The 17890-nt window shown below is 38.1% G+C and overlaps 2 protein-coding genes across 3 annotated transcripts; one reads left to right on the top strand and one right to left on the bottom strand.

The window, feature by feature from the left end:
- The first annotated feature begins 2635 nt into the window (after positions 1-2635).
- LOC117818737 (G-protein coupled receptor 84-like) lies at positions 2636-4264 on the top strand. The gene has a single exon (XM_034691760.1). The coding sequence runs from the start codon at positions 2636-2638 to the stop codon at positions 3836-3838; it is 1203 nt and encodes a 400-aa protein (XP_034547651.1). The 3' UTR covers positions 3839-4264.
- Positions 4265-7314: 3050 nt separating this feature from the next.
- stat2 (signal transducer and activator of transcription 2) lies at positions 7315-17168 on the bottom strand. 2 transcript variants are annotated; one of them, XM_034688325.1, is made up of 24 exons: positions 16956-17163; positions 16470-16601; positions 16193-16337; positions 15852-15947; positions 15617-15709; positions 15440-15518; positions 15210-15289; positions 14969-15120; positions 14667-14825; positions 14487-14576; positions 14099-14158; positions 13933-13953; positions 13719-13812; positions 13459-13506; positions 13263-13346; positions 13003-13101; positions 12761-12896; positions 12288-12340; positions 11814-11899; positions 11568-11704; positions 11258-11446; positions 11095-11149; positions 10824-10891; positions 7315-8182 (listed from the first exon to the last, which is right to left on the bottom strand). In XM_034688325.1, the coding sequence occupies exons 2-24, from the start codon at positions 16598-16600 to the stop codon at positions 7971-7973; spliced, it is 2367 nt and encodes a 788-aa protein (XP_034544216.1). In that variant the 5' UTR covers position 16601; positions 16956-17163; the 3' UTR covers positions 7315-7970. The 2 variants fall into 2 exon arrangements, with proteins under 2 accessions (XP_034544216.1, XP_034544224.1); XM_034688333.1 differs by lacking the exon at positions 10824-10891 and having other exon boundaries at positions 16956-17168.
- Positions 17169-17890: the final 722 nt, after the last annotated feature.

Raw genomic sequence — 17890 nt, 5'->3', positions numbered from 1 at the left:
CACTTCATCATGCAGAGAGTATTAATGCAACCTGGAGAAGCACATAACATGCAATACCAGCAGGAAGTGAGACATTCATCAGGCCAGACCACAGCAGAGAATAACACTGCTTTACATCAACAAGTAAACAGACCAGCAGAGATAACGGTTTATTAAGGTAAGAAATTATAGGAACGTTTTTTTTTTTTGTGACTTATGGCTTTTTTTTTGCCTGACACACAAGATTAGAAACATATTAGTTTTTATTGTGATGAACACTTTTTTCAATTATGACATGTCAAATTTTGGCTTCATTCTATGCAACTTTTCACTAATAAAATGTCATAATAATGATAATCTCAGTGATGTGAACATATTGTGAAAGAACCTGAACTGTTTTTTCCTCATTTATGTCAAACAATATCTAATTGTTAAGTTGATTGTATCGGGATGTTTTCTTTAGACAACACAAAATTTGCTTTTTTGTTCCTTCGTGTTTATACTTATTCATAAAAGCTAATTCAAAATAAAATGTATTTATGCTTGCATAATAATGTTTTTCATATAACAAAAGCCGGAGGAAGTATGTTGCAAATGAAGCATTAATTTATCCAAAATACTTTAAAATGTTCTCACTCTTAAACAGAGATTTTTATAAACCTGAGGAGATTGCAATGTGTTGAAATATACAAAAGTATGTGTTAGAAAAATATGTGGCAAACAATGAAACCAACCGTGACTTCCTTTTACACATGTGGCGTCGCTCACCACACAGTGAGAGGAGGACAAGACCAGAGCTGTTTGATCTGAACTTCCTGATAGGGTTTTCATGATACCAGTTTTTTCAACTTCAATATGATACAAGTCAAAATCAAATGATAGCAATATCCATTTTAATACTAAGGCAACAGAAATTTAACTTATTGGCACTCAAAATGATTAATTCTGTTATTTTTTATTTTCAATCTGTACACTACCTGGTAAAGAAAAAGAAACTCTAAACAGTTGACCATTTTGCATACTGTTAGAAGTATTGGAAATTATCTATTAACCAAAGTCAAATATTAACTCTCAATTATGATTCATAATGCAAAGTATGTGTGGTCTGTGTATCTACAGGGTGTGTGCTCTCTGTCTGTATGTGTGTGTTTAGTCAACTACACAAATAAATGTTGTCACCCTCACCAGGAGAATTACTAGTCTGATACAGTTGTTCTCGATTGTTTACACACATTTTCTGAAAGCATGCCTCATACTCTCAGAACTCTACACACAAATCAAAAATCACAAATCACACACACACAATGGGCAAAACCCCTCAATTATCCTGCAAAATGAAACTTTACATTCAAAACAATGTTATATTTCTTCTCAAAATGGTATTTTGTTTTCAAATGACACACACAAACCACCATATGAATAGACATTTATAAGAACCAGTTGAACACTGATGTGCTCAATGTAAAACACTTCATCTCCATTCATCATAATGACTTAGGCCTTTTCTTGTTCAGTGTTACACTCACTACAAACAGTACATACATAAGTGTGTTGCAAAATATTTTAGAATATTGTTTTTATACTCTAAACACACAAATACACAGTCACAAATATATTTTATTTCCCCCCCCAAAAAACGATGTACACAGTGTACATTCCAACCAACACAAAGGTGCACATACAGTGGTCTATATATAAAACAACAGAAGAATTTACTGTATACAGTTACAGTAAAAAAAGAAAAAAAAAAGTAAAACTCTGCAGCATCCCCTCTTCTGTTTCGGTCTGGCCACAGCACCTCATCCACATCACAAGCAATGTTTTCCCTGGCCGAGCAGCGGGGGAAATATAGCTCTGATTGCAAATTGTAAAACCGTGTGACAGGTGTTTGCCCATGTGATGAGTCAGTGTGCATTGTAGGGCAATTAACTTTAGATTTTGAATGACAGTGTGTTCCATGTGAAAACAAGAGATTTTCTTCATGGATTTTGTGCCAAATGCAGAGAATTGTGTGTAGTGTTTGAAAAAAGTGTGTTTTAGAACTGCAATTTGAGTGTAAAGCAGGAATTGTGCTTGTAGTTTAGCAGAATTGGTTCAGGGGGTTGGTGCATGGGTTACATGTTGTGGTCATTGTGTCTCAAGTACCAGTATATGTGTGTAAACAATTGAGAAAAACTGTGAATCAGTGATGAATGAGAGGAGCCAGCAGTGCAGGATTCACAGCTGGTTGAATCAACATGACTTCAGCTGCAAGCAAACCAAAGCTTCCTGCATCTTTTTTTGTAGAGGTGTGGATGTGGTCGTAAGAGATTAACCACTGTGAGAAAAAAAGGAAAATAACTTCTCTTTTTTCAGTTGCCATATTGCTTACTTTACCAGCACTGTCTTGCTTAACCTTTGTGTCAATTGAGCACTGCTGCTCTGTCTTTCACTTTAAATCATTAGTGGCATCTTCTGGTTGAAAATGTGAGTTTGGATCTTTTTTTTTCATCAGCTTCAATGCTTAACAATACTATAAAACATAATAATAATAATGGATATTGTATCATTTGAAAACACATGGTATTGAAGAGTAAAGTATCAAAATGTTGACAACCTTACCTGACAGCATGTTACAGAGGTATTTTTTATACTTTGATTCCTTTTAGGAAGCACAATGCTGATGAACCGCACAAACCAAACAGGGGAGGACCTCTTCTCCTGCTACAGTCCTTCAGTCGTGGGCTACCGATACTTTGCTGTGCTGTGGGGGTGTGTTGTGACCATTACTGGCACGTTTGGGAACCTGATGACCATTCTAGCCTTTGCCTTGGACTCACGTCTGAGGACTCGCTTTAATGTCCTCATCATCAACCTGGCTGTAGCAGACCTCCTGTACTGCACCATACTGCAGCCTATCTCAGTTGACTCCTATCTACACCTCAGGTGGCGCAGTGGTCAGCTCTGGTGCAGAATCTTTGGGTTACTCCTCTTCCTCTCCAACTCTGTGTCCATTATCACTCTCTGTCTTGTTGCATTAAGCAGATATCTTCTGGTTGCAAAAAGGGCAGTTTTTGACCGCATTTTCTCCAACAATGGTCTAGTTTTACTCCTGATGTCCACGTGGGCACTTGGCCTGGTCAGCTTTGGCCCACTCTGGTCTGTTTATGTGTTTGTGCCACAGGTATGCACATGCAGCTTCCATCGGACCAGAGGTCGCCCTTACACCACCATCCTGCTCTTCTTCTACTTCTTTATCGGCCTGGGCTTTGTTGGTATATTCTATCTCCTCATCTACAGACGTGTCATGATTGCATCGAAGGCTCTGCTTCGCTACAGATTCAGCCGCAGGTCATCTAGAAAGAAACCAGTAATAGCATCGCAAGGGACTAATGACAGTGGTGTAGAGAGTGGCATAGCAAATACATGTAGCAGTGAAATAAGCAGCCAGCTAGAACAAGCTGAATATAAGATAGAGACCACCTGTAAAAATAACTCTGCCATTGCTTCAGAATCATCAGCAGCCAAAAATTGTTCCTCTGATATTGTCCCTGCAACACCTGCTCCAACAACTTCAGCACCTTCGCCCAAGTCAGCATCTTTGGGAGATGATGGGGAATTTAAACGCGTGACACGCATGTGCTTTACTGTTTTTCTGTGTTTTGTGTTATGCTTTGTTCCCTTTATTTTGCTCAACATAGCTGACAAAAATAACAAAGCACCACATGTACTGCACATGTTCAGTGCAAACCTCACCTGGCTTAACAGCTGTATTAATCCCATACTCTATGCGGTCATGAATAGACAATTTCGACAGGCCTATCACTTGCTCCTCACCAGGGCATATGCACCATTCACCTGCCTCTGGATGCGAAGATGACATTTGAAATCCAGATTTTCTGTGATGTAAAATTGTCTGATGTTCTACCAATCAAAGCTTGTGTGACATTTTTGAGACAGTGACAGTGCAGCTGTAGTTAGGCACTATAAACTCTGGTATCTGAACCTTAAAGTATATCCATATATTGCTGTACAATGTATATGACTGTTTTTATATTTTATACACAATATATTGTATGTTTTGGTGATGCATTATCCACATATGCATGCCATAATTGTGCAAGCATTAGATCTTACGTCAGAGCCATTTGCTGTGACATTTGATGTTTAGGACATTCCCATCTTACACAACATGCCTTATTTTGACGTTTCTTAAATGTATTACTTCAACCTAAATAAATGCTTTCTATATTGTATAATAGTCTACAGGCGTCATGGGATGGCAGCATATAACTTGTGGACTTTGAAAACGTCAACTTCCGGTGAAAAAACAGAAACTAGCGTTTTTTTGTTTCTGTCTTCTAACGATTTTAATTTTGTTTTTAGAAACAGAAAATGAAAATCAACCAGTTTTTTAAAGTTTTGTTTATCCCTTCTTGACCCTGATCAAGAAAAATAGCTCGAAATTCAATTTTCATTTTTGAATTTTAAAATGAAAATGAAATAACCACTCATTTTAAATGACCAAAACACACACTGACCTTTATGCCGCCCTAATCCTGAATCTTGACTCATTTCAACCACTACCAGTTAAACTGAGTTTAGCTGCCAGTTTACCTAACATTGTAGCCGAATACTTAAACCACCAATACAGTGATTTAAACTTGCAACACAACATTTAAGTTGCCCTTCAAGCCATTTGGCGAAAGTAAGTTAAGTATTCACTGACCTTTAGTCGCTCTATTTTTAATTCCATGTGAACTTGCCAGGGAATAACAAGCTAATGTTAAAAAAATAGCTACTCTTAGTCATCACTAAAAATACCTAGCTGCTGTCTGTTGAACACTCAACAATAAACCTAATAACTATTTGCAATCAATTAAAAAGAATGCTATTAGCTGTTGTTAAAGACAATCAGTTAGCCCTAAATGCCTGGTTTAATAGAATGTAAGGAATGATGTACAGTAAGCTGGTTGTTAAAGCAGATAGTGAGCCCACTGGTGAAGCCCTGAACTGACACTGTCATGGTCTGTCATTTTATTACAGTTTTATCGATTGTTTACACACATTTTCTGAAAGCATGCCTCATACTCTCAGAACTCTACACAAAAATGTAAAAATCACACACACAATGGGCAAAACCCCTCAGTTATCCTGCAAAATAAAACTTTACATTCAAAACAATTTTATTTCTTCCCAAAATGGTATTTTGTTTTCAAATGACACACACAAATCACCATATGAATACACATTTATAAGAACCAGTTGAACACTGATGTGCTCAATGCAAAACACTCTGATGAATGTAGAACACTTCTTCTCCATTCATCATAATGACTTAGGCCTGTTTTTGTTCAGCGTTACACTTACTGCAGACAGTACATACATAAGTGTGTTGTAAAATATTCTAGAATATTGTTTTTATACTCTAAACACACAAACACGGTCACAAATATATTTCATTTTTCCCAAAAAACAATGTATACAGTGTTCATCCCAACCAACACAAAGGTGCACATACAGTGTTCTACACACACAAAAACAGAATAATTTACTGTATGCAGTTACAGTAAAAAAAACAAACGATGCTGCATCGTCTCTTCTGTTTCGGTCTGGCCACAGCACCTCATCCACATCACAAGCAATGTTTTTCCCTGGCCAAGCAGTGGACGGAAACATAGCTCTGATTGCTAATTGTAAAACCGTGTGACAGGTGTTTCCCCATGTGATGAGTCAGTGTGCATAGTAGGGCATTTAACTTCAGATTTTGAATGACAGTGTGTTCCTTGTGAAAACAAGAGATTTGCTTCATGAATTTTGTGCCAAATGCAGAGAATTGTGTGTAGTGTTTTGAAAAAAGTGCATTTTAGAACTGCAATTTGAGTGTAAAATAGGAATTGTGCTTATAGTTTAGCAGGATTGGTTCAGGGGGTTGGTGTATGGGTTACATGTTGTGGTCATTGTGTCTCAAGTACCAGTAATTGTGTGTAAACAATTGGGAAAAACTGTAATACCACTATAACCCAGATATCTGCAAAATTACAAATGGTGAAGCCTATCTTTTTTTTTTCTTTGGTCTCTGTTTTCCTCATGTAAACTACCTGTTAAATGTACAGCATTTCTTTTTGAGCATTGATGTAATTACAGCTAGTTTGCCATTGAGACATACTTATTAATTCCATCCTTACCTCTGGGCTGGCATATGTATTCACCTGCATGCAGGGTAATATCACATTGGGCCCCATCACCAAAGGCCACAAGAACCCTGTGCAACTGCTATAACCACATCTCCAGGATCCAATCGACCCAGACATGACATTAAAACAGACTAAATCACTCAATGCTTCAACCTGCCCAGCATCCAAAACAGACTATAGGCTGTAGCTTATATAGCTTAGCTATAGCTTTGTTTTTATAGGCTTTTGTAATTTTACAGGTAGAGAGAAAAAAGAGATTCCCACAGACCCTCTTTTGGGGGGGATTAATATGAATTTGGCCAAATAAAGTAGAGATCTCTGATATACATTTCATGAAGAAAACGGGACCGTTTTTTAATGACTTTATTCTGAATAAAATATTAATTATGATTTATTTTTTTAAGTATTATTATTTTCGGGCCCCCTGTCAGTCATGGGCCCTTAGAATCATCCTAACTTTTCCCCCCTATACGGCGCCACTGCCTGCATGTGCTGTCTTGTCCAGCAACAGTCACTGCCAAGATAGAGAGGATGTGAATCATGCTTTCTAAGATTTTACAGTAATTGCAAGCAAGAGCAACGCAACATGTTAGACATATCATCGAGAAGACTCAGACTTGAACGCTGAGGACTGGAGACTCAAGATGACTTGACTACAACACATCAGACTCATATTCTTACCACAGCCACTCTGCTCCCCGTCTCTGGAACTCATTGCCACCTCAACTCAGAAACACAGATTCTTTCCCCCATTTCAAATCACAACTCAAAACATATCTGTTCAAAACCGCTTACTCCGTCTGACTCCAATTGCACTGTCATTTTGTTATTGTTTCTATTTTTTTCTCATCCCTTGTTAGTTTATATTGTTTTCATTTCTGACTCTGATTTTGTTTCCTTTAATGTGAATTCGTGTATGTATATATTTCTATCTGTGCGGTGTCCTTGAGTGCCGAGAAAGGCGCCTTTAAATAAAATGTATTATTATTATTATTATTATTAATAAGGTCCAACGTACCATTTAAGCTTTGAGCCAAAGACTGATCTGTGCTTTAATCTGCATCCTACATTCGCGCATATGATCAATCCTTGAAATAATGATCTCAAACTTGATAATGTAGAACACTTAACAACTGATGTAAATTGGGACAAGCATATGTTCACCTGTGAAACTTTTTTTAGAATATTTTATTGTAAATGAGCAGGTTAACATAGACATTAGAAGAAACAAGTGCTTTCAGTAGTTCTTCACAAGTTGTTGTATGGCAGCATAACAACCACAAAGGGACAAACATCAGTAAATATCTACTTGTAAAATAAGTGCAGCCTGATTCACATTCTCTTGAGTATCTCCTAACACATCTTTTTTACACCAGCTGTTCATTTGATGTTTTCTCTACAAACAGCCCCAAAATTAATTTTACAGATGAGCTCATGATGGATGATACCAGAGGGGTCAGGTGAGGTGCCTGCAATACTTTTTGAGTGCATAAGTCAAGTTAATTTTATAATGACTCTTCTCTGTCATGGAATTGTCACAGTGATTCATTTTTAAAATAAGTATACATGTATAAAAGAATAAAGTATTTTTCCAGTAATTTCAAAGTGCACTCAAATTTTGATAGGGAAAGGTATTCTTCAGTATTAGGATTTGCACAGGGGCCGGCCAAGTACATCTAATTTAAACAGTATTCAAAGGTAAGTATTGTTTCTACGAGAGCAACAAGTTTGTGTAATCAATATTGGAATGAAAGTGTCTAAAAGTAAAACTGGTAAAACATGATTGTGGTTTGGGTAAATATACACGGAAAAGACTCATTGGAAGATAGATTGTGATGACAGGCAGTGCAATTCGTGAAGAGGTAAATCAGGCTCCTCTTGTAAGATGTCAGCGTCCTCAAAAATATTGGGGTTGTTGAGATACATCAGCAAATCTTCCTCTTGGACTGACCCCAGGCCAGACAGCATGGGATCAGGTTGATAGGTGTCCATATGTGAAATCAGTGGATGGAGGTCTTCGGTTGGTTCTACAAGGAAAGAATAGAGGGATGAGAAAAATGTTGTTTCTGCTGTCATGGCTGCATTGTTTCTTTTTTTATATATATATTTAACTAAGGGAAATGAGAGGATCACCAAGATGTGTCATGCAACTCAAAAGAGGAAAGACAAGCGCAGATGGAGCTGAGGCAGTGGGAACAAATAGAACAGTCGGGTTTGATTACATTTTTCTAGTAACACACCTTTTTTCCTGCTGTGTTTATCTTATTTTGCTGCTGGTTAAGGCACTGAAAATGTGAGAAGTCTAAGTTTGGTACTTATTCCTTTTATAATTCTTAATACTTAACTTACAATGTGAAAACTATTTGTATTTTATTAGCTTTCTGGCAGAGTCAAATTGAACGAACAATAATAAACTTGTTTCTATGGATTAGATGTAATGTTGTGGTCTGGCAATCAGTACAACTAAAGCTCCCTTGTCAATACATGGACGACTAATTCTTTGTCAACATGTTGACAATTTGTAGTTTAAAGTTTGAGTTATGTATGGATTTGACCACAAAAGTACAATCAGAGTTTTCAGGGTACTGGTAGGTGATTTTATTTAACAATCAAATTGATTTTACTTTAAAGCTAGGGTTGGTAGTCTCGGAAAACCAGCATGAATTTGAATGTAGCTTTTCCTCATGACTCCGTCTAACCCCTCCCCTCCTCCCTCGGAGCTCCTCCAAAACGACGCCCCCCCCCCGCTCACATGCACGAGCGCCGCGGATTCTCGACCATATGATCGTGACTGACTCAAAACCGGTCCTCACCAAAACATTATCATAGTGAAAATTAAAAACACAAACAAACATGGCTGCTGTTAGTACTCACAACTATCATGCTAGCATTATCCAGTTGTACTGGTGACACAATATCAGGAGAAAAGCTATAACACATATAATACTGTAACAACTCTACTGTGTGTTAAACCTGTTCAGTGTAGATGTTCTTAATTCCTACAGTGTTGACGGTCAGTGAAGGCATCAGGAGAGGTGTAGAGTGTGCGAGTGGGGGAGAGGAGAAGTTTTTCATTCATTCAAACATTGATTGTTGCTTTGTTGGTTGGCGTGATCACGGCCGACAGTGACCGGTTATTAAAACTCAACGTGTTCACGAATCGGCTCGTCATCACTACAGCGTCCGGACGGACGCTACAATAAATATATATTTTCTGTAGGACTTACTGAACGTCATTAATTATTCTGCTTGTTGGTGAGAGCTTTTTAGACTCTGATCCGGACTACAGTCCTGAGCAAAGCACCTCATCGGGTCAGAGGGGACAGGCCCGAGGACGAGCGAGAGGGGCAGTAAATAGAGTCAGGGGAAGTAGAGGCAGGAGACGGGGACGAGGAGGAGTGCACGCCGGGGAAATGTACGCGCAGGAGGAGGGCAGAACGGCTGGACGGGATTTGATTGGTTTAAAATTTGGAGAGCCAAAACACGGTGATTGGTTAGTGTTTTCCCAGGTTTACTCCGGCTGTAGATAGCAGTTTTTTTTCACTCTTTTTTAGGAACACATCATGTAATGATTACCATCAGGACATAAAGATAATTTTAACCAGTATGACAAAAAGTGTATCTAAATCTGATTACCAACCCCAGCTTTAACCTAAATGGTAGAAGTATCCGCATACAGTACAACTGCATGGAATGCAACGTGGAATGTTGTGTGAAGCTGCATTCCGATTGAAGTGCTGTGCTTCTACTGGCAACTGATATGACTGTTTGTGGACAGCTCGTGCAACAGGGCTGGCCAGGAGTTAAAGCCTGGCTACTCAGCACTTTAAATAGATGGCTCAGAGATTATATTCCAACCATTTGACTCTTATCTTAAACATCTGGTTCCTGATATTCAGCTCTAAGGCCATCCACAAAATACACTACAGTATTGAAACAGAAAAAAATCCCACATATTTTTTTTTAGGTATGTCTTTATAAGAGATTTAAATTTTAATTGTAAGAAATATATTTTAGAAGAATTTTATTCTTTTAGTGTTCTTCTAGGGTAATTGTATGTCTTTCAAAATATGTTTTATTTCTTTATCTTGACTTGTGTGTTTTTATGATCTGCCTTTTTTATTTTGCTGCCCATGTAAAGCACTTTGCAACCTGGTTTTGAAAGGTGCTCTACAAATACAATTATTATTATTATTATTATTATTATTACCACCAAACATTATTCCTAATTATTTTCTACAATAAATAACTTTCATAATATCACAATAAAATAAATGATTTACTTTCATGAGTGGTAGTGTTTACTTGATAGCTTTGTTCTGTTATGTTTAGTGATGTCAAGTGATATCAATGACAACACTAAGTGAAGTGTTCAATCATAGAAGATAGAATCAAAAATCTGTGAAATTAAAACAATGCGTTAGTAACAGCTTGGCTCAATCCCACCCTTTGCACACCTGTCAAGAGTTATGCTCAGCAGAAGTAGCCAACAGCCCAAGAGAATGTAAGGAGTGGAATTTTATAGTTGTCTCTTGAAATCTACACAGAATCATCCCTACACCACCAGGCCAAATCACAGAGGGCACCACAGAGCTGAGTGATGGGGGACAGCGATTTGTTTAATGAGGATTTCAGCGAGATGGGACAGCAAGGAGAGCCAGGACTCACCCGCTGGCTCCAGGCCTTCACCCTGTGCCATGTCAGAGTGCATGGGTGACCTAGCCTCCAGTGTGTTCCTACATAACCAATAACAAACAGTCATTACAACCAGTTGTGTCATGACAATGTACAGGACGCTGGCACACGGCTTCTTAGCTTAAAATTGCTATGAGGCGGATGTTTATGTAGAAATAGCACATTTTGAAGAATAGGAGAACTTTTGTTATTCATTCAAACAAACAATGAACTGTAAATCAGCCAGGGAAAATGTTATACTTACTCCTTTGAGACAAACACCAGCTTGGTCCTGATGTACTTTATGTACGGACTGTCATCTGAAAGACAATGGTTTTAGTTGAGATCATTCTGTCCTATTCATCTTAAAAAACAATCATTTTGAACTGACTTTAACCTTGACTTTGACTTTTTTATAATTAACCTACCTCCACTCCTCTCTGAGTAGTATTTTCCGAAAGCCTCGTTTCTTGGTGTGTCAGGATACAGGTAAAGCAAAGGACTTTCTGGAACATTTTCAGCTTCAAAGATCTGGAAATTCCTGATGATTTCCTGGAAGGGGATCTGGGAAAGGTCTACTTTGGTGAAGGGCTGGACTGTTTTTACGTCAGGCTCGCCTTAAACAGATGGAGAACATAAAAGTTCATCAAGAAAAATGAGTTAAACAGAATGACAGGAAGCTTATGTTTTAACAACATCAAAACATTTTTAGAAGCAGAAAGAAGCAAAATATCTCACCGGTCATGGTGGTGTCTACCCAAGAGAAGGTAATTCCTCCAATGACGCTTTCACTGAAGCGCAACAAGAACGTGCCTCTCTTTTTTTTCTTCAGGAGGGACTTCTCTTTGCCTTTGCTCACAAAACCCATGATGAGGCTATGATACAGACAAAAATCTCATATTTCTCACATTACCCCAGAATAGAAAAGCTTTAAATGAATTGCTCTGCACTTAACTGATTTAAGAATTAGCTAAGAAAATATACCCATCTCTCCAAAGGTTCTCAAGGTAGGTTTTCACCATCACCAGGATGCCATCGAACCACACCCAGAAAGTGTCGGGAGAACTTTCCTGTCACAGAAAGGGTTAAAAAGATTGACATTACACACTGAGAATGTATTCTCATAAACAACAAGCTTAGGAAAATCACACAGTAAGTTAGATAGAAGCAGGATAGAAGGTGAAGTTCTCTCTTTTTTTCCACATTATTTATTTATTTATTTATGATCTTGCTCAGTCACAGTGAATCAAATGTAAATATGATCCTATTTGTTCCAGAGAAAGCTGCCAGATAAAATATTGATAAGAGAAGTTACCTCTAAACATTTAACCTCAAATCAAAACTGTCATACTTAGTGTGAAGCTAAAAGACAAATTCAAAGAGTCACAAAATTGAGATTTTTAAGGAGAGGATTATTCCCCTGACAATGCTAGCAAACATTTTCATGGATTTTCTTACCTTGCTAAATTTTGACCAAGCAACTGTGCAGTGGTCATATTTCTTCTGTTTCCCTGTGAGATAGAAATTAAGAAATACATTAAGCACATCTTACTTACTGACATTGCAATTATGTGATAATCTTCATAAATTGATGTCAGCGTGAAAATGTACTGTACAATGGCACCTCTTTAACATGATGCATATGTGTCTTCCTTTAAATCTAGAGTTTAGAAAAACTGTATCAAGATATTTTTTGAAAGCTAAAGAAAACATGTTGAAGGAAAAGTTGGTTTGATTGGGTAGAACTGAACCAACTTCAGAGTTGAATTTGTCCCCATGTTTCTAGTGTTTAATCATTAACTGTAAAGTCATTCAGTCTACAATGACAACATGCATTTTAATAACCTGTGCAAGAATCAGACAATGGTGTAACCTTGGTCTGACTCACAGAACTGAACTGAACTGAAACAGAGCACAGCAGCAGAGTTTACCAAAGAGCCTGTGTGCAATCATCTCCAGCTGAGCATCATTCAGGCCACGTTTGGTGGCAGAGAGAAACTGCCAACTCAACATTTCTCCAAACTGCTTCCAAGTGGCTGCAGGACTGTTAGCCAAGAACATGACATCCTAGAGAAACAGACGCACATTAACGTTTATATCCAAATTAATCTCCGGCACCTTGCAAAGCCAAACAAATGTATGATACCGTTTTTTAGTGGTGTGGATTGCTCACCTTGGTGTTCAGACTGAGCATGTTGAACCAGAGAACAGATGCCCAGGCGCTTTGCTGCTGGCTGGAGTTGGAGATGATGACCACGGGGAGGGAGGAGGCCTATGTTTGGTACCAGGGGAGGATTATTTTTATACTTTGGTCATATTTCTTTGATTAAAGGAACAAAAACATAACAATCTAGGACTCCTTTTCTTTAAAAGGAACAAATGAAAAGTCATGTAAAGCAAGCTATTTAACGACAAGAAAAGAAGAAACTCTACCTGCATCTCAACTGACAAGCCTTTATACTCAAAGACAGTGTTGAAGTAGATGATGTGCAGCTCCTCTGTAACACTGAGAGAAATCTGTCAACACCAAAACACACACAAGGACATAGATTTATTTATTTGCGTGTGTAAAAGTTGAATTACTGTAAAATTAAAGAAAATTATTTTGGGGTTCCCAGAGTCAACTCACATCACTGACTCCTTTACCGCCACCTCCAGATTTCTGCTCCTTCAGAGTCTAAAGAAAAATGAAGGGAAACAAAAATCTGAGGTTCAAGAGTGACTATTTTGATTTCATTTTTTTACCCAAGTATGTACTTTGCAGTAACACCAGATAGCATGTGACAGGATCTACCATCTAAATGATTCAAACATTGGACTGAAGGAGACCTCACATCCAAGTTACCTGAGGTGTCATATATGTCTCCGTTATAAATAATAACCACTCACCAGATGTCTGAAGTCTGCAACCATTCCTCCACTCTGGCTCTCTGCCATGTTCAAAGCTTTGGTTTTCGTCCCCAGAACATTAAAACGGCGATATCTACAAACATGAGTTTTAGTCAAATAAAAGTGGGAAAGTTCAATAAATTTCCCCTGGAAATACAATTTGATTTAAAAGCTGAAATATGTTTGCACTTGTACATTCATACTGAAAACTCACCCTTTGATCTGAGGAGCCTCTCTATTTTCAAAAAGAGGGGAAAAACAGAACAGTTACCACAGAGCGGCATTACAACATTGTCCTCTTATGTTTGAAGTCAAGAACTGAAGGCTGCACTTTCACTTTGTGTGAAGTGAAAGTGACTTCAAAAGCAGAGAAATCTAACCTGTCCATGCACACGTTCACTTTCATTGAGTGGTTCAGCTCAGGGAATTTGACGAGAAGTCTGAAAATAACAATTCAGGTGAAAAATATCAGAACTTTAAGTAATAAGAAGCTAAAGTTATGTTCCAGAAAAATGGTTAAAAGAAGAGGCTTGAAGGAAAAGCATTACATTATCTTTATTCTACTTTCTATTCTCATATTATTTCAAAAAATATACCTACCACAAATAGGTATCACACTTACAGCAGTGTTTTTGGTTAGGAATTTTTAAGTCAGAATGTATGGACAACAGACAAATGTATGCATTTTGATGATTTAACAAACATGTACTTAGGTACATGCAGATAAATACAGGGGACTGTAGTGATTGCCTGAAGTGGTGCACTGACCTGGTCTTGACAGAGAACTGAACATTTGTGCGGAGCACCAGGGGTCCCTTTCCCTGTGGCATGGATGGCTGAGTCTCAACCACAAAGGAACTTGGAGAAACAGGGAAACAATAATGTCAGGCGGTCCAACAATCATATCTTAGGAGACTATGAGAGTGCATGTTTCCCCCAAAAGGTTACCTTTTCACCAAATCCCTTAGAAGAGTGTCTGTCTTTCTTCGCAGTGCTGGTTTTTGGGACTTTACAGGGTCACCATCATATGACAGTTTTCCTTCCAGCTCATCCAGCTTATTGAGAAACTCACGCACCTGGAACAGACACACTGCAACACAGGTAAACCTACAAAACAAAAAGAAAAAAGTCAGAAAAATTATATTTCTTGGAATATAGAGAGAATATAAAGAGAGATTATTGATACAACTGTTACAGTAAATGCCAATGATTAATGCTAATGTGGGGGGAAGTTAAAACAGTTGATATACCACTTCTCTAGCTGGTCCAGACATATATTGTCTGGAGCACCAATACAGGCTATCTGCTGCCTCCTCTGCCATTCCATCAGCTCCTTGTTCAATAGCAGGACAAGCAGGTCTTCACTCCTATCCAGGAGTTTAGTCAGATCACAAAGAGTGCTCTAAGAATGAGAAGCATGGAAAAGAAATTAGGAAAATAATAGACCTGAAAAGATATAAGTGGTTATGAAAAATTTAATTAACCCCCTACCTTTCTGGATTCGTTCACTTTGTTGATAAGAACCTGAAAAATTTTAACTCTTTCGTTCTTCACAGCCTCATCGACCACAGCTGCATGATGGTTTCCACAGTGGGATCAATGTTTCCATATGAGACAGAAAAACATAAAAAACATAATTAAGTATATGTCACTTTATTACTCATCCTCAGAGAATATCATCAGAGTGTGGAAATTACACCAGAGCATTTTGAAAATCTTACCTTCCATCTTGTAGGTTTTATACTTAAAATCAAACTCGTCTTGCTGCTCCTCCAAACATAACATAGTATGTTCCATACACTGTATCCAGAGGAAAATGACAATAATAATAAATTGGACAGTAATAAGTTTGGCTACAGAAAGATCAACATAATAGCATAAAGCAACATAATCCTTGCCTGCATGTCATTTCTGAGGCCGGCCATTTTACGTTCAAGTTCCTGCTGGCTGCTTGTCTCCATTGGTTCCTGCTCTACTTGCAAAATCTGAACCTGGGGGAAAGTAGAAGTTTGGTTGGTTGGTGCCTTTTTAGTAACAATGTAACATTTCACTTGCATGCTGTTCTCATTAAAATGACAGATGAGCTGCAGGATGTCTCCTTCCTAAATATCAGTAGCATTATATTACTCTAACCTTATCAGGCAGGTCAGCAATGTCAAGGATTTCCTTTTCTTTTTCAAGAAACCACAGGATTGTGTTAGCCAGGACTGTTGGATCATCTAGGTAAGCCTGTCAGGGGAGAGGGGTCAGATGGATAAAAAGGGACAAAACTAATTCTTAGCACAGATAGGAGAAAAATAATGTAAAACTTAAAAACACTCTAAGCTATTTTGCATTAAAAACTGGCCATACAAACAAGAAGATAGGGCAACTAATAATCTTTTCCTTTCTATTAACAGTGTTTATGTAGTCATATTTGGAACTAGGATGACACAAAGGGCTTTTTTTCCTCCATTAATCCTGCAAATACTAACCAGGAAGTTCTGCTTATAGCGTCTAATGTTGTGCTGCAGTAAGAATGACTCCTCCTGAACAAACCGGCTCTGTTGGATATCCAAATTCTCCAGCAGGACCTGGAAAAGCACCACAGCTAATTCATGGTCCCTTGCTGCTCTTTTCCTAGAGACAAAAAAACAAAACATAATACAAACAGATATCTGGTGAACAGGTGAATTAACTGTACTTGAAAAATACATAATGTGGTAAAAAAAAAAAAGATACATGGGGGAACCAGAGGTGGAGCTGCCTTACCATTCCTGCTTCTCTATCCAGGCCGACAGGTAGTGTCGAACATCCATAGGTAGGCCATCTCTGTCATAGAGCTCATGTAACTGCTGTCTGTACACAGCAGGCAGCTGCCTAAGTCTTTCCCACTGCGCCATCCTGAGGTCGGTGAACATGCACATAAATAAACCACATATTACAAAATGTGCACGCGTTGTGTCTGTTCAAAAGTAATTTCAAATCTCTGTACTAAGAGACAGTGCCAATATGTGATAAAAGAGAAGGGTTTACTCAAGTATCTTATCAACAATCAGCAGAGCAAAGTGCAAACTCTAAAGCAAATATGGTCTGTAAATGCTAATAACGAGCTTACTAAATGACATCTATGGTCGCTGTATCTAAGAGGAAGTGATTTAATAAAAAGCTAATGGAGGTTGAGTCTGAAATGTATAGCCCTTCGAAAAAGTCAGTGTAGGCATGCCTCGAAAATCAATAATAACACATATTACCCACCTTGCTTTATTCTGCCAGTACACTTACAAATACCTTTAAATAAGTTTACAGGTAATCTGAGACAGGTGCATTGCAAGCTAATGTTACTGATTCTGGAGTTAAAAGATAGCTGCGGATCCTGTCGGACGTTTCACACAGTAAACAACTACCAATACACTGTAGGCGTGTGAATGTTATTTCCTTTCTCCCTTGTCTCTGTTTCATTGGATATCCGCTTTTCCCTCCCAATATGTTGTTCTGAAGCCGACCATGGGCACCATTCGGACTCCTTTACCTGCTTTCCAAATGGTGCCAAGAGCCGGAATGTCCGACAAAGGAAACACAGCTTCCGAAAGAGCGCCGAGCCAACAGCCCATTGGTTAACCTGGGCTCAGACCAGCACGCGCAGTTGGTACGCATGCTTGTCAATCTCAAAGGAGGCGTGGAGAGCAGCAAAATAGAAACTTAACGCGATGTCTGAGGGTTTCTCGAGAAATGACGTTGTGAAAGTTGCGAGGTGACTAAAGTGACGCACTTATTAAATATTTCCAAACTACAGACCAGGCTGTGTCGCTCATAACAACACTATGGTTCACCTACACTACCAGTCAAACGTTTGGACACACCTTAAAAAAATAGTACTTTAAGGTCCTGTGAGGAGTTTGGAACTGGCTGAGAAACAGACTGAAAATGATACTGATGCCTCTTTACAATAATAATAATAATAATAATAATAATAATAATAATAATAATACATTTTATTTATATAGCGCTTTTCAAAAACTCAAAGACACTGTACATTTGTTAAAATCAATACAAGCAAAAAAAAACAAATAACAAATAACACAGATCAAACAAAACAACACAACAGTACAATCACAAATGAAAAGCTAACTTAAAAAGGTAAGTTTTTAAAAGAGATTTGAAAGCTGGAGGGTCAGAGCAGTTTTGTATAT

The sequence above is a fragment of the Notolabrus celidotus genome, chromosome 1 (assembly GCF_009762535.1).
Source record: "Notolabrus celidotus isolate fNotCel1 chromosome 1, fNotCel1.pri, whole genome shotgun sequence".
Taxonomy (NCBI): Eukaryota; Metazoa; Chordata; class Actinopteri; order Labriformes; family Labridae; genus Notolabrus; species Notolabrus celidotus.
Note: the sequence above shows the minus strand (reverse complement) of the source record. Positions and strands in the feature narration are given on the sequence as shown.